Source organism: Leucoraja erinacea, chromosome 1, assembly GCF_028641065.1.
Source record: "Leucoraja erinacea ecotype New England chromosome 1, Leri_hhj_1, whole genome shotgun sequence".
NCBI lineage: Eukaryota > Metazoa > Chordata > Chondrichthyes > Rajiformes > Rajidae > Leucoraja > Leucoraja erinaceus.
Genome location: NC_073377.1, coordinates 78,865,325 through 78,878,518, shown reverse-complemented (window position 1 = coordinate 78,878,518; position 13,194 = coordinate 78,865,325). Strand labels below are relative to the sequence as shown.

Genomic DNA, 13,194 nt, shown 5'->3' with positions numbered 1-13,194 from the left:
AATCTCATGCCTAGTTTTTTCCCTACTAAATTCATTTATATTTATCAAGATAAAGATTATGCTATTTTCTCCGTGATGTTCACCAAGATGCCGCCATTTTCCCCCATCCAATATATTAAACACACATGAAGCTTCTAGGATTAACCCCTTCCGCAGCGGACCCTGGGGGTTATCAAAACATGGTTTTAAAATACATTTCATGGGTCTTAAAAAACCTTTCAAATTACATAGTATCACCTTATTTCTTTCTCAGGAGAGGTTGGATTATTTTTTAACTTTAAATGTTGATAGAATAGACTGAGGGGGGGGAGTTTAGCGATCCCTAAGGTTGTTAATATCAATCGGTACAAGATTTGCAGAGGTTTGGTATTACAAAACTGTCGCGGGGGAAATATAAATGCTACCAATCAGAACACATCTTCGAAGAGTTAATGTGTACAACCTCAAACTCAACTGGGTGTGGTTGGGGCCTGGGATTTCGTGAACGTCCCAAAAGCACACAACCTCAAAAGGAAGTGTCCGAGTGCCTGTCAAGCCAAAAACACCGCAGGTAGATCGACCTGGTGGGTGTCCCTTATGGATTTAGCCTCAAGGTTGTCCACAAAAAGATTGCAGCCCAGACAGGCATCTGTTTCTCTCGAATATCAGGGGCCAGCAGTCAGAATGGACTGCTGGTCCATTCGGGATTTGTTGTCCCCCATCTTCCTCTCTAAGGTAAGGGATCAGAAAAAAGGAAGAAAATAAAGAACAAAAGGGAAAAGGCTTCACCCTCCTAACGGGGCGTGGTGAAGGTGGGGCTGTGGGTTTGTAGCTAACGGAAAGAAAGTGTAGCTTGTGTCCATTGGTGGAAACAAGTACAAATTGGGGGGGATTAAAATAGACGCGTTGCCCCATGAGTCTGATAAGGGCCCAAATGGGTGGGACTGTCTGGAAATTGAGTGTACACCTGCCACGGTCGCTTGCAATTGGTATTTTATATTAAATTGTTATTCATGTTAAAAAATAAAAAGAGATCGTTATTTGAATCTAAAGGAATCATGCATCCAATCTAATAAAATTTTAGATCAGCCCAATGGCCAGACAAAAAAGGGTGGCGGGGAATAGGGGTAGAGGGGAAGGGGGATTGCGTGGGGCCGCTAATAAGCACCAGGCATGCGGCGGCCGGAACGCGTCAAAAATCCCAACTACAAAGGTGACTGCATCAAACTGTCAAATGGAGTTTTGATACAAATTCATAACGAGCCTAAGAGACCAAGTTGGGTTTTCTCTGGGTGTTGCTGGTTTCCCTCCTCCACAGGAGGACACCAAGAAAGTACTACAGGTTGTTAAGTAGGTGTAATTAGCTTCGGGGAGCTGAATAAGTTAAGGCCGGCATGGTGTGTATGATGTGCTAGGTGTTTTGCTTGATAGTGGTTGGCAAACCGAAAGGAAAGGGAGCTCAATGGGCGGTGAGGGCACGCATTCCACATCTCGAAGTCCCTAAAAAAGTCCGGTAAAATCCTGGAAAGCACTTTCTGCATGAATTTTAAAATCATTCTCTTCTTACGAAAGGATAATAATAATAACTATAGGTCTCCCTCAAATTCATGAATTACTGCAGTCCGACAGGGAGTGGGCGTCTGGTCTCACACGTTTAATGCAAAAAAACTAATACTGATTGTGCCACCAGTGGGGGGGATGTAGTACGCTAGGACTGTGCACAAAGACCTGATTTTGCAGGGGGGTAATGCAATTGGTAGGAGTGAACGTTGATACCGAAAATATGGTCTGGAAATGTACGGTCATCATCAATAAATCCCATTTCTGGTTCTGGGCTGGGAGAAAATACCATAGTTTAACCTTTGCGCAAATCTAAAATGTTGTGGAATTGGAAATGGCAGTGTTGAATGTCATCACCGTCATTGTGCCACACTAATAGACATAAAGAAAAAAGCACTAGGCATAGGAGGAAAAGGATGAACTAATAGGAACTAACTATCAAAAAATCAGGGCAGTTGCGCGGATTGTGTTGTCTGGGAGTAATGGGGGAACCTTTATTGTCAAAGGATTCGCATTAATTGGTCCTGGGTATGGGAAAAAAGATCATCGTTAATCTGAGTATGCACGGATTTATGGCCTTTTGAAAAAAATTTATTGGATGTGGACCAATTTGTGAATACAGGCATTGGTGATGTCATAATACTTGTGGGAAATCCAGTATATTGTACCCATGTGAAAAAGGCAAAGAGAGTGTGAAATGACAAATGCGAACAGTGGTGTCATTCCAATACAGATTTTCAAGTCCCCTAAATAAAGATGCGACTCTCACAATACTTTATAAGGACAACTTAGCATGGTAAAAATGTGAAACACAGATAAAGAATAAGGGTAAGGGACAGGAAAATGATGTTGAGTGAAAGTTTTGTTTTAACATAACCTATTATGTACAACACAAAATGAGCCAAGCTATGCCTTTTTTTTCATCTTCTTATGTTCTTGGGGAAAACAGTGGTCCTACATTCAGAAAACATTGAATATTAATACCCGCCAATGCCTTTAAGTCAGAAGGATATTCAGGCTATAAACATAAGGGTGGTAAATGATAGGACATGACATTCTAGATTATGAAAATCGGGATCAAATAAGTCGTGATAATGGACCTAATTGATTCTTTTGGCAGAGCTAAGACAAAATATTTGAACCTATATTTTTAAATCCAACGAGACCAACCGGTGAACTGTTCAGGGAAAGAGCTGGTTCTGCCCTGAATATAGGTTTCACTGAATAAAATATTTCCCTTGGTGATAATAGCAACCAAGATGCGCAGACCATCAGCAACTCCATTTGTTTTGCCAAAACACTCGCCCTGCCCCTATCCCGAAGCTAGTGAATAAATTGATAGCCGTGGTGAAAAAAGCACTGTGAGAGTAGAAACTGAATCATCTTGAGTTTAATGCGCATGGGGTAACCTTTTTTTCCAAACAACGACTTATATGAATATAAATTACATAAGCCATAGGAAAAAAAAAAAAGAAAAAAAGGGGAGGGGGTAAAGAGGAAAAAAGAGACAATTGCAGTCAAAGACTTATGGTGTCTGACAGGGATATATCTTATTATCTAGTCACTGGAAGGACAGCCAAGTACAAAAGAACAGACAAATCCAGATCTGTACGGTGAAGTTGAAGGAATTTTGATATGTCGTACCGAATCGGAATTTTTACAATCACAAATTCGGTCACAAATTCCCATAATACTGGGTTTCATTTTTCTTTTCTTTACAAGCACAACTGTGAGTCCAACATTAAAATCACAAACAGTATTTCGATGTGAGGTGGGGAAGGTTTCTGCCACCAATGCAGTTTTTGACAAGCACAAAAAAAAATTGAAATATAGTGAATGTCAAAGCGAGCCTGGGTGACTGCATCATTTTAAAAGATAAAAAGTGCTGAAGCCTATATCATAAATTTGTATTCACGATTTCTTAGTACACGACATTAAGCTCTTACAAGGGCCACTGGATAAAAATCTTTGATAATGCTGGCACAACAATTATTAAAATTAGAGTATGTAAATATCATGCCAAAATTCACATGTTGGTAGTGACGATGATGAAATAAACCAGGTTCTTTTTAGTCCACTAAGAAAGGGGCCATCTGATTGGCACAGCACTAAATGTATTTTCATTTCGTTTGTGACATTCACTATTTTTAAACTCAAAAAACTTTACAATCTACTGACGACACATTGGTTACAAAAAAGAAGCGGTAGAGTGTAGCTGTGTCTCACAGACAGGAAAAGAAGGAGAAACACCATAAGACCAATCAAGTTGTAGGATGCCTGACGGTAACAGGGTGGCTAGGTGATGGCGGAGAGTTTTGGTATGTTGGGTGCGCGGAAGGTTCGTGTCGACTCTCTGCCGGGATGACAACAACAAGCGCGGAAAGTTGGCTTTCTTCAGGTGCTGTCCGATGGGTCTTCCCAAATTCTAAAGACATGCAAGGGAAGATAGTTATTGACGATGAAAATTGCCAACCCCTAAACCTGCAGGTGCACTCTGGGTGAAGATGTGCTATAGGGAATAAAAGCTGGGTCCTACAACGCTTACACGACCGCGGCCCTGGCCAAAAAACAAAACCCGGGGAAGAAACGACAAAAGGAATCACCGCCACGCCAACAACCCGCCCGGGGCCCGCGCCGGCGGGCGCACCCCGCACCGCGCTAGATCTTGGGTTCAGGAAAAATAATACCGCTGAGTCGAAGCACGGAGAAAAAAATAAAAAGAAAAAGAGAAAAAGAGAAAAGGGGACGCAATCGAAACAACGAACTTTATATGTTGTGGTCGTGTCGGCAACACAACTCCCCCTATACGATACCTAAACCACCGTAGGGTTAGATCCGTTTGTCTCTTGCGCGGTGGACGACGTGGAATGCCTTCAGGGAAAACCTCATGCAAGTCACTGACCCCCTGGCCCGGGAAGATATAATCCACACAGGTCGCCGGAAAAAGAGCGTCCCCCGTCAGAGCTTCGAAACACGGATGGGGGTATACCCAATAGGTCAACGGAGCCCTTGAGATGGAGAGCCCGTAGCGACATAGTAGAAGGTGGGGAATAATGTCGATTACAAACGGCCAATCATGGAGAACATGGAAAATAAACAATTAAAAAACAAAAAAAATCATAATAGTTATGGGTGAGAGGGTCCACAAGCCCATTACAAAGAGAGGGTCCCCAACCAATGGGTTTCCATTCCAGTAGCTGTCTGGGATGAAGTCGAGTTTATAACAGAATAATGGAAAGCAAAGAAAACATGGGGTGTCCCCTGGAATCGGCAAAAGGCAGGTAGGGTGTGTCAGAGAACCAGGGCGATTCACACTTTGGTTGGGCCAAAAAGATCAACAACAAACAGCGGGGGGGATGGTAGGATTTCCTTGCAAAAAAAAAAAACAATTCTTGGTACAATGCCCTTATGCAGGAAATAAGTCAGCACATCAGAACTCATGAAAAAAAAGAAAATGAATCTTTTACATACATAGGACAATAGGGAGCAGATAAAAAGTGCAGTATCAGAGGAAAGCCATGGTTGTGCCGCGTGTTGATACACAGACATGCCAGTGTGATGGCAAAAAAAAAAAGAAAAAAAAAATAGCAATGATCCTGCGTAAAAAAAACTAAACCCAAAACCGCAAGGATTCATAGTAGGCCCCGGTCCTCTGCGGTGGGTCCAAAAACTGGACTGCCTTCTCCGTTGTTTTTAAAAAAGGTTCTCCCCAATAACCCAGCTGACCGAATAACTGCTGATTATTTGAGAGCCAACTATCTTGCTCTCGGCGCTCTGAAGCATCCAAGAACCTGCCTAGTCCACCAGCAACGCGCCCCAACGACTGCGCCTACTGGGGAGGCACCAGAGAATTCCGCAGACGAGATACCCTCTCATCCTTCTAAACTCCAGAGTGTACAAGCCCAGCTGCTCCATTCTCTCAGCATATGACAGTCCCATATGACAGTGGAATAGCATAGAACTAGTGCACGGGTGACCGATGGTCGGCGTGGACTCGGTGTGCCGATGGGCTTGTTTCCATGCTGTATCTAGAAATGAATCCTCAAAGTTTTGGGGACGATGGTGGTAATTTCAACCATAAACAAAAAACCAAGTTGGAACTGTCAGCAGGTCAGAGGTTATCAGAAATATGAATTCTGTATTTCTTTTCCTCCCTCTCCTCTTTCTCTCCACCCCCTACCCCCTCCCTCTCTTTCCCATTGTGGCTATATTTAAGGGGGTAGTTAGATGTGGGCCTTACGGGCTACTCAGGGGGTATGGCGGTGCAGGAAGGCAGAATGGCCGGATACTGATGTTTCTAGGTTTCTATCACCTCCCCTTCTCATCCATATTGAATGGCCCTCCAAACCCTCCTCGAAGGGCTCGAATGGCCTACTCCACCTAATCTTCTATCCCTCCCTCCCCTATGTTCTTCACTCCCCCCCCCCCCTCCCCCCCCCCCCCCCCCCCCCCCCCCCCCCCCCCCCCCCCCCCCCCCCCCCCCCCCCCCCCCCCCCCCCCCCCCCCCCCCCCCTCCCCCCCCCCCCCCCCCCCCCCCCCCCCCCCTCCCTCCCCCCCTCCCCCCCCCCCCCTCCCCCTCTCCCCCCCCCCCCCCCTCACTCCCCCCCCCCTCTGCCCCCCCCTCCCTCTCTCTAACCTGCTGAGTATTTCCAACAATTTCTGTTTTAATTTTAGGTCTTGAGGGACCACAAATTATCTTCACTGGTAAAATGTCAATTTATAACAAAGTCTATTATGTTCAGATTGCAGATCAGAATTCAGATTGAATTTAATACAAAGGAATATCAAGCTGGAAGTTTCAACCTGTGCTCAGTCTCATTACCACTGTACAATAGCTGGCATTTCAAATAACTCCTTCACCAAATCAAGATATAACAGAACTTTTACTTTGCCATCCTTACTTACAAACATATTTTAGAAATATATTACAAGTATTTTAACGTTAGGAAAGTTATTTTGTTAATGTAACTGAAGTAAAATTACCTGGTGATTAATTATATTACACTAGGAACTGTTCACATTTCACTGGAAGTGCAGTGGAAAAGAGCAAATTGAGACTCTGCTATGTGTCAGGTGACATTCCAAATGGCAGAAGTAAATAAGCTCCTATGAAATTCCAGCAGAGACTCTTCTGCCTTTCCAGGGTGTGTTCAACTCATAAAAAATTAATGCACAGAAAATGTACATGTCTTGTATCCCCCATCCCACAAGTTCACAAATTATAGGAGTAGAATTAGGCCATTTGACCCATCAAGTCCACTCTGCCATTCAATCATGGCTGATCACTGCCTCCTAATCCCATTTTCCTGCCTTGACACCCGTTCTAATCAAGAATTTGTCTATCTCTGCCTTAAATATATCCACTGACTTGGCCTACACAGCCCTCTGTGACAATGAGTTCCACAGATTAACTACCCTTTGTAAATTCCTCCTCACCTCCTTTCTAAAAGAGTGCTGTTTAATTCTGAGGCTATAATCTCTGGTCCTAGTGGAAATATCCTTTTCACATCCACTCTATCAATGCCTTTCAATATCCTGTAACCTCTTCCTCCCTGTCGTCGTCCGCCCCCCTCCCCACACAAGTCCTGTCCCTCATATGAACTCCCACCTATTTCTCCCCTTCTCCTACATTCCTTCCTCTGACTTAACAATTAGCATGTTTTTAATCCTGTCTCACACCTTCCTCTTTAATCTTTGGCCTTTGCTCCAACCATTTGCCTATCAAAACCTCTCTTGCCTGTGTCGACCTATCCACCTGTTACCTGCCACACTTTGTCCTGCCTCTCTTCTCATTCAGCTTTTCTTCCCCCAAGCCCCCTTCCACAACCAGTCTGAAGAAGGATCCCAATCCGAAAAGTCACCTATCCATGTCCTTCAGATATGCTGCCTGACCTTCTGAGTTACTCCAACACTTTGTGGTCTTTTTTGCATGCCAGCATCTGCAGTTCCTTGTTTCTAAATGTTGTCTAATACCTGAGATGCCAGTCTAATGGACAAACCCAGCTAACAAGATCTTCTTTTCTCCACAGATTCAAGGCCTTTGCCCGATGTAGCTTTGACAGGGAAATGTACCAGGGAATGTGACGAGTTTGGCCACTCTGACTCCTGTTGGATGCCAGTGCGTACCTCACCCGAGAGAAGGAAAAAGAACCAACCCAAGCTCTCCACATTCATGCCCGTTACAGACCGAGGGAGTCAGGAGAAGCTGGCCAACGGTGTTCCTCAGATTATAGGCGACCGCAACCGCAATCTTCTCAACAAAAGGCTGACTTCATCGTATGAGAATTTCAACACAGCCAGCTATGGTAAAAACGAGGAAGGAAGTCCTGAAGATATACCGCTGACTCAGACGGCAGATTTCAAGCCATCTTCTGTTTCTCAGCTCACAAGGAGAGAAGTTTATCTGTGAAACATCCCAGTATGATTTTGTCAAAAAGCAAAAAGAGCAGCAAATAAGATACCTAAATTAAAAAAGAATTAAAATATTGTGCAGGATATCCCAAATAGGGGCTACCAAAGAGAAATGCACATGTTTGCTGTTCCTGACTCCATATCTGGCATTTGACCACGTTCCACCTGACAGTTCAATAAATTGTAAAAAAAATCATTCTGGTTAGCGAATTACATGCATGTTGTAACCCACCCAACCCCAGAACGCACGCAGTCCAGCACACAGACACTGAATTTTACATATTAAAATTTTGCAATGTAAATACGAGGGAATATGTAATGAAAGGAGCACAGCACAAGATTATTACAGTATCAAGTGTCTACATCCCAAGCATCCAATGTAACTGTCTCATTGTTTTTGAAGCATGTTCTAAATTTCCAAAGTGTGGATCGCAATGTGTCTTGTGAGATATTTAACTTGGAAACTAATGCTGGATTTGGATGATGGGTCAGTGCAGAATTTTCAGCAATGAATTACAATTCGTGGAGATTTTCCTTTCAACATTCGCTGAATCACTGCTGCTTCAGGAAGCCTGCCTGAAATACCTATTTAAATGACATTAGTTCTGGCATCTTACATGTCTTTTGAAAACATTGTTAAAACAAATGTATCCAAGCTTGGGGACACAGAATGTACATTTTCTTTCCCATTTTCAAGACTCTGACAAAATTCATAGAGCTGGCAAGAAGCCACTTCAATTTTTGTTGTACCAGGCTAAAGTAAAGAATAAATCATGCTATGATTGGCCTCACTGTATAATGAAGAGAAATCGTAGTGCTGATCAGCATCTCTATTATTAGCAATGCCAAGATTAAGGGCACTGAAAGAAATACAGTGGAAGATCCTGATTTGTGAGCCTAATAGAAGGAACACTTGAAGCAATTAATCAGGAGCATTGCTCCATGAACTTAAACACAGAAACAACCATGGTATAAAATGTGAAGCTACAGCTCGTGAGGACATGAGTCAAAGATTCAAACAAAACTCTGGGGAAAACCTGCTGTAGAATGCTGCTCTAGATTTCTGGGGTGAAATCCGACACTCTACCTGTCCCAGGGAACACTTTTTTTGAATGCAAGAGGAAGTGCCGCAATACTGGATTGTTGGTTCAAAACTTTGCTGTTGTGTGAGAAACAAACTGAATCGCATCCTTATACAAACTGATGATTCTGTACTTTTTACAAGTTGAACAACAAAACCAGCCCAGGAACCCCATTATACAATTATACTGGGCCGATTGAAAACTGATAACTCAGGAAAAGCAGTAATGTTGGAGAACTCCTCTGTTTTTCATATTTGGTAATGAAGATATGCTAGACAACATCAGTAGATGCATGTTGTAGTTTTAGCAAAATGTAGCATTATCTAGGCGATGACCACCCTGAATCAAGACTACAGCACATTGTTGTGGTTAGCATAGTTTACCCAGTTCACTCAAATGTTTAGTGATGTTATTTGCTTTGGAATTTACCAAACCAGGTTACAACTCTTGACTAGCTAAGAACCCAGACTGTAACACAGTGTGGACTTTCTCAAGAGATTGTGTTCTTTGGGTACATGAGAATGGATTGAAGTGATATTCTGAATTGACTTAAAGGATATACTTCAGGGGAACTAAAAGTATTGAAGAACCTTCACAGTGGTATGACAGAGAGTTATCTAAAGATAAACCATTCTCAGCAAGACACCAATCCAATATGAACACATTCTGCTTAATCACAAAATATCTTTATTTAAAGAGAAATTAATATAAAAAAAGCAAAGATATGAACTTCAAAGTGGCATGTAAGATGAAACTTGATGTTGCTTTGGTAAATTTTGGAAAAATACGGCTTTTGTTAGAATACAGTGCTTTTCATAAATATGCATAGAGTTACTTAAAGTTGTAGCAGCTTCAATATTGGTCAATTAATCAATAAATACTTGTTGCACCCTTTGTTTACCTGGTACCTGCTGTTTTTCACTGTTTTACTGCATCCTTTTCCATACTGTTGAAGCCACTGGTTGAACGATTTCTTACCCTTGGCACATGAACAATCCGATGTAATCCTGCATTTTCCTGGTGAAAGCAGTGTTAAACAGTGGACAGTGTAATGTAAATACAATGCAAAATCAGCTATTTGAACAGTCAATATAACTAAAAATGGTGTAATTGATTATTTGAGTGTTCAAATCTTTGTTGCACTTCTGTTCAATAGTGAGGTACAAAGCTACTCCTCCCGGTACTTCTGTGTAGATACAGTAAGTACTTGTTGTTAATGGATGTTTTCCTTAATTACAAATATATACATATGTATTTTTATTGCACGTTACAAAAAACCCCACTAAATGCAAAGGAAATTCCTTTACTGATAATAACCGTAGTTTTTTTGTTTTTTTTACTGAAAATATGAAGTTAACCTTTAGTGTTAAACTGTGTTCTCTTCATAGTATTTGGCTGCATATCCCCAAACCATGCAAATTATTTTGGATGATTGGATTTATTCAGCCGCCCCATTTAGCATCTATTTGCACATGCCAAAAATAATGGGCACAGTTCAGAAAAAGTGAAAACCACACCTTGATAATGACTTGTATGCCTTTGACATGCTTTGTGAACATCTGCAAAGAATTCAGGATTTATTATGTTTTCAGCATTTATATAAAGCAAGAGCATCAGACTAAAGAATCCCTTACAAAATGTTTTGCTGTTAAGACGAGGGCACAATGCTAAATTAAACATCTGTTATAAATTAAATGCAGGCATTATCTGATGACATCTTTTAGAGTGATCCTATAGCAAGATAAATGTAATCTATGAAATTGTGCCTTTTATACCTAGAGGTATAAAGAATATTTGGTTCACTGAACGGAAAGAGCAAATAATAATGTTGACATTTTGTACAAGGCAGATGTGTGTTGTCATTAAGGGAACATTGGGAAAGAAATGTGAAATAGTAAGTGTGCTATTTTCTAATATTAGATACATGGCCATACAAAAACATAATGATATGCATAAAGAAGAATAGGAACTGTGATTGTTTTCTTTCCTCGCATCTATGGGGTGTTACTTTAATGCTCAAAGCAAAGGCAATTGTACATTCAGTTGGATAATTGCCTTTTTCAAACCATTGAAACTGTCAGTTTCAACTTACAAAATAATGTTGATTTTGATTAAATGTTCTATGTTTACACATGAACAATCTCATTGAAAATGTGTTTTTATTTATGTCCAAATGCACATTCTATACAAGTGTTTCTGACATTTTTTTTCTAAGCATTAGCCTCATCCCAAACTGATTCATAGCAATTCCTTGTTTTACAAATGCATCTGCTTCAATAAATTTACTATGAAGGAAACAAACATAATCTGGCCAATATGCTTTTTTATCAACTAATGTAATGTTTAAACCTCTGAATAATACCAATTTCATTTTTCACAAAGTAGTAAAGATTATAAAAAACATCAAACTGAAAAAAATGCTTCAGAAAATAAAACACGATTGTAAGGTTTTAGGATGCACTGAGGCATAAGATTTAGCGTTTCTTCCTCAACATGCCAACATTTTGGGATTTTAATATTCAGAAATATTAGTCGTTTTCCCAATACAACTTTTGTGAAATAAAGAAAAATCAACAATAATCCCTGTTATGATAGTAAAATAAATTACAGCTGTCAATATTAAACTATACCCAAATAGAATATTGACTAATTAATGGTCCTGTCACATAATGCAAATGGAATAGTTTGAAGGATAAAACTGTGTCATTTTGAATAAAATTTTAAAAATATAAAAAAATGTATAAATGATTTTCTAATTAAAATACTCAAATATATTAATTGAATCATGATGTGAAAAATGCTGTGAATATTCTTCTAATTCAAAGCAATATATTACCTTAGGAGATATTTGAAGTGAATTATTATTTTACGCAGCATGGCTGTACTTCCAGTCATCACTTCATGCTAATAATTCAATGCTTTTTCTCTGATTTGCTTGTGATAATAATAATCATGAACTATTGTGCTGTGACTTTTGTGTTGATGAGAAAATGGAGAATAGTTTAACAACATTTACTGATGAGTCACTACATATGTATCTTGGTTGAATCTGACTGAATATTCAATGTCAGTCCATTTCTGTTTTCAAAAGATGAAATATAATCTAATTACTATTGTTTACTGTAAACAGAAGATTTCTTTTGTCATCTGCAAATTGACTCATTGCTTGTTGGAAATTTTGTGTGACCCTCCATATGGTTTTCCATTCTGAAGCAAATTATTGTAAAGGATTCCTATCAACTACCTTGTAGACATGCTTCTTTTAATATTGGCAGAAATAGTTTTGTAAGTTGCTAAATGAAAAACTTTCCACATTTGTTTCTTGTAAAGAAAATGAAATGCTGTTGTGCAAGAAATGTTCTCTCAGTTCTTGTCATTACCTTGCCCTTCATGCACTCCATATTTATGGTGCTGATTTACCAAGCATGCTTTGAAACTTGTCAATGTGGTGGATAATTTTATGCTAAACACAGCAGCAGAAAATGAATACTTGAAAGACGAAAGATGCACCTCAAATTTTGTCTTCTTTCTCCCTGTGCTTTGCAATAAAAACAAAATCTCCTGCAGTGACTGACTTTTGCTTTGTGCAGTCCATTCTTGCTATTTTTATGTCAAAAGCATTGAAGGAAGGTTGATCCATGAGCTGACACATGTGTCCATTTTATGACCTGCACAAAAATATCAACTGCTTTCAATTATCTCCTTTAGATGACAATATGTCTGTTCAATCAAAATTAATGTTGTTACTTCACAAACATTCATAAGGTGACATATATCCGCAATTCATAAATGAAGCAATCAATTAGCTGAGGATCTAATAATCAACTGCAAAGATGTTTCTATTATATTGTTATTTCAATATTCAGCAAAGGAGGAACCCAAATAAGATGCAGTTTTAAATCTTAATCTTAAACCATTAAGCAGATCACCGGTAAGAAGTAGGTGTCAACGATAATAATAGCAGTCACAATTGTCTTTCTGATAAAGGGTCCTGGACCATTGGTTCTCCTTCTGCAGGTGTTGCCTGCCCTGTTGATAGTTTACAGCCTTTTTTTTAATTCCAGGTTTACAGCAACTGTGGTACTTTAATTTTAAGTCACAGTGACATATCTTAGAATGGTACAGCGCAGTTCTCTCCTGCACATGATCCATATGTCTCCAT

The 13,194-nt window shown here is 40.1% G+C and overlaps 1 protein-coding gene across 2 annotated transcripts in view; it reads left to right on the top strand.

Moving 5' to 3' along the window:
• The window catches only part of pcdh7b (protocadherin 7b), a 357,471-nt gene extending 344,873 nt beyond the window's left edge, over positions 1 to 12,598 (top strand). Inside the window, exon 3 of one of the 2 annotated variants that reach the window (XM_055637831.1) lies at positions 7,569 to 12,598. In XM_055637831.1, coding sequence (XP_055493806.1) covers positions 7,569 to 7,948 — 380 coding nt within the window. In that variant the 3' untranslated portion in view covers positions 7,949 to 12,598. The remainder of the gene's footprint in view (positions 1 to 7,568) is intronic. The other variant, XM_055637858.1, reaches the window with a different exon arrangement.
• Positions 12,599 to 13,194: the final 596 nt, after the last annotated feature.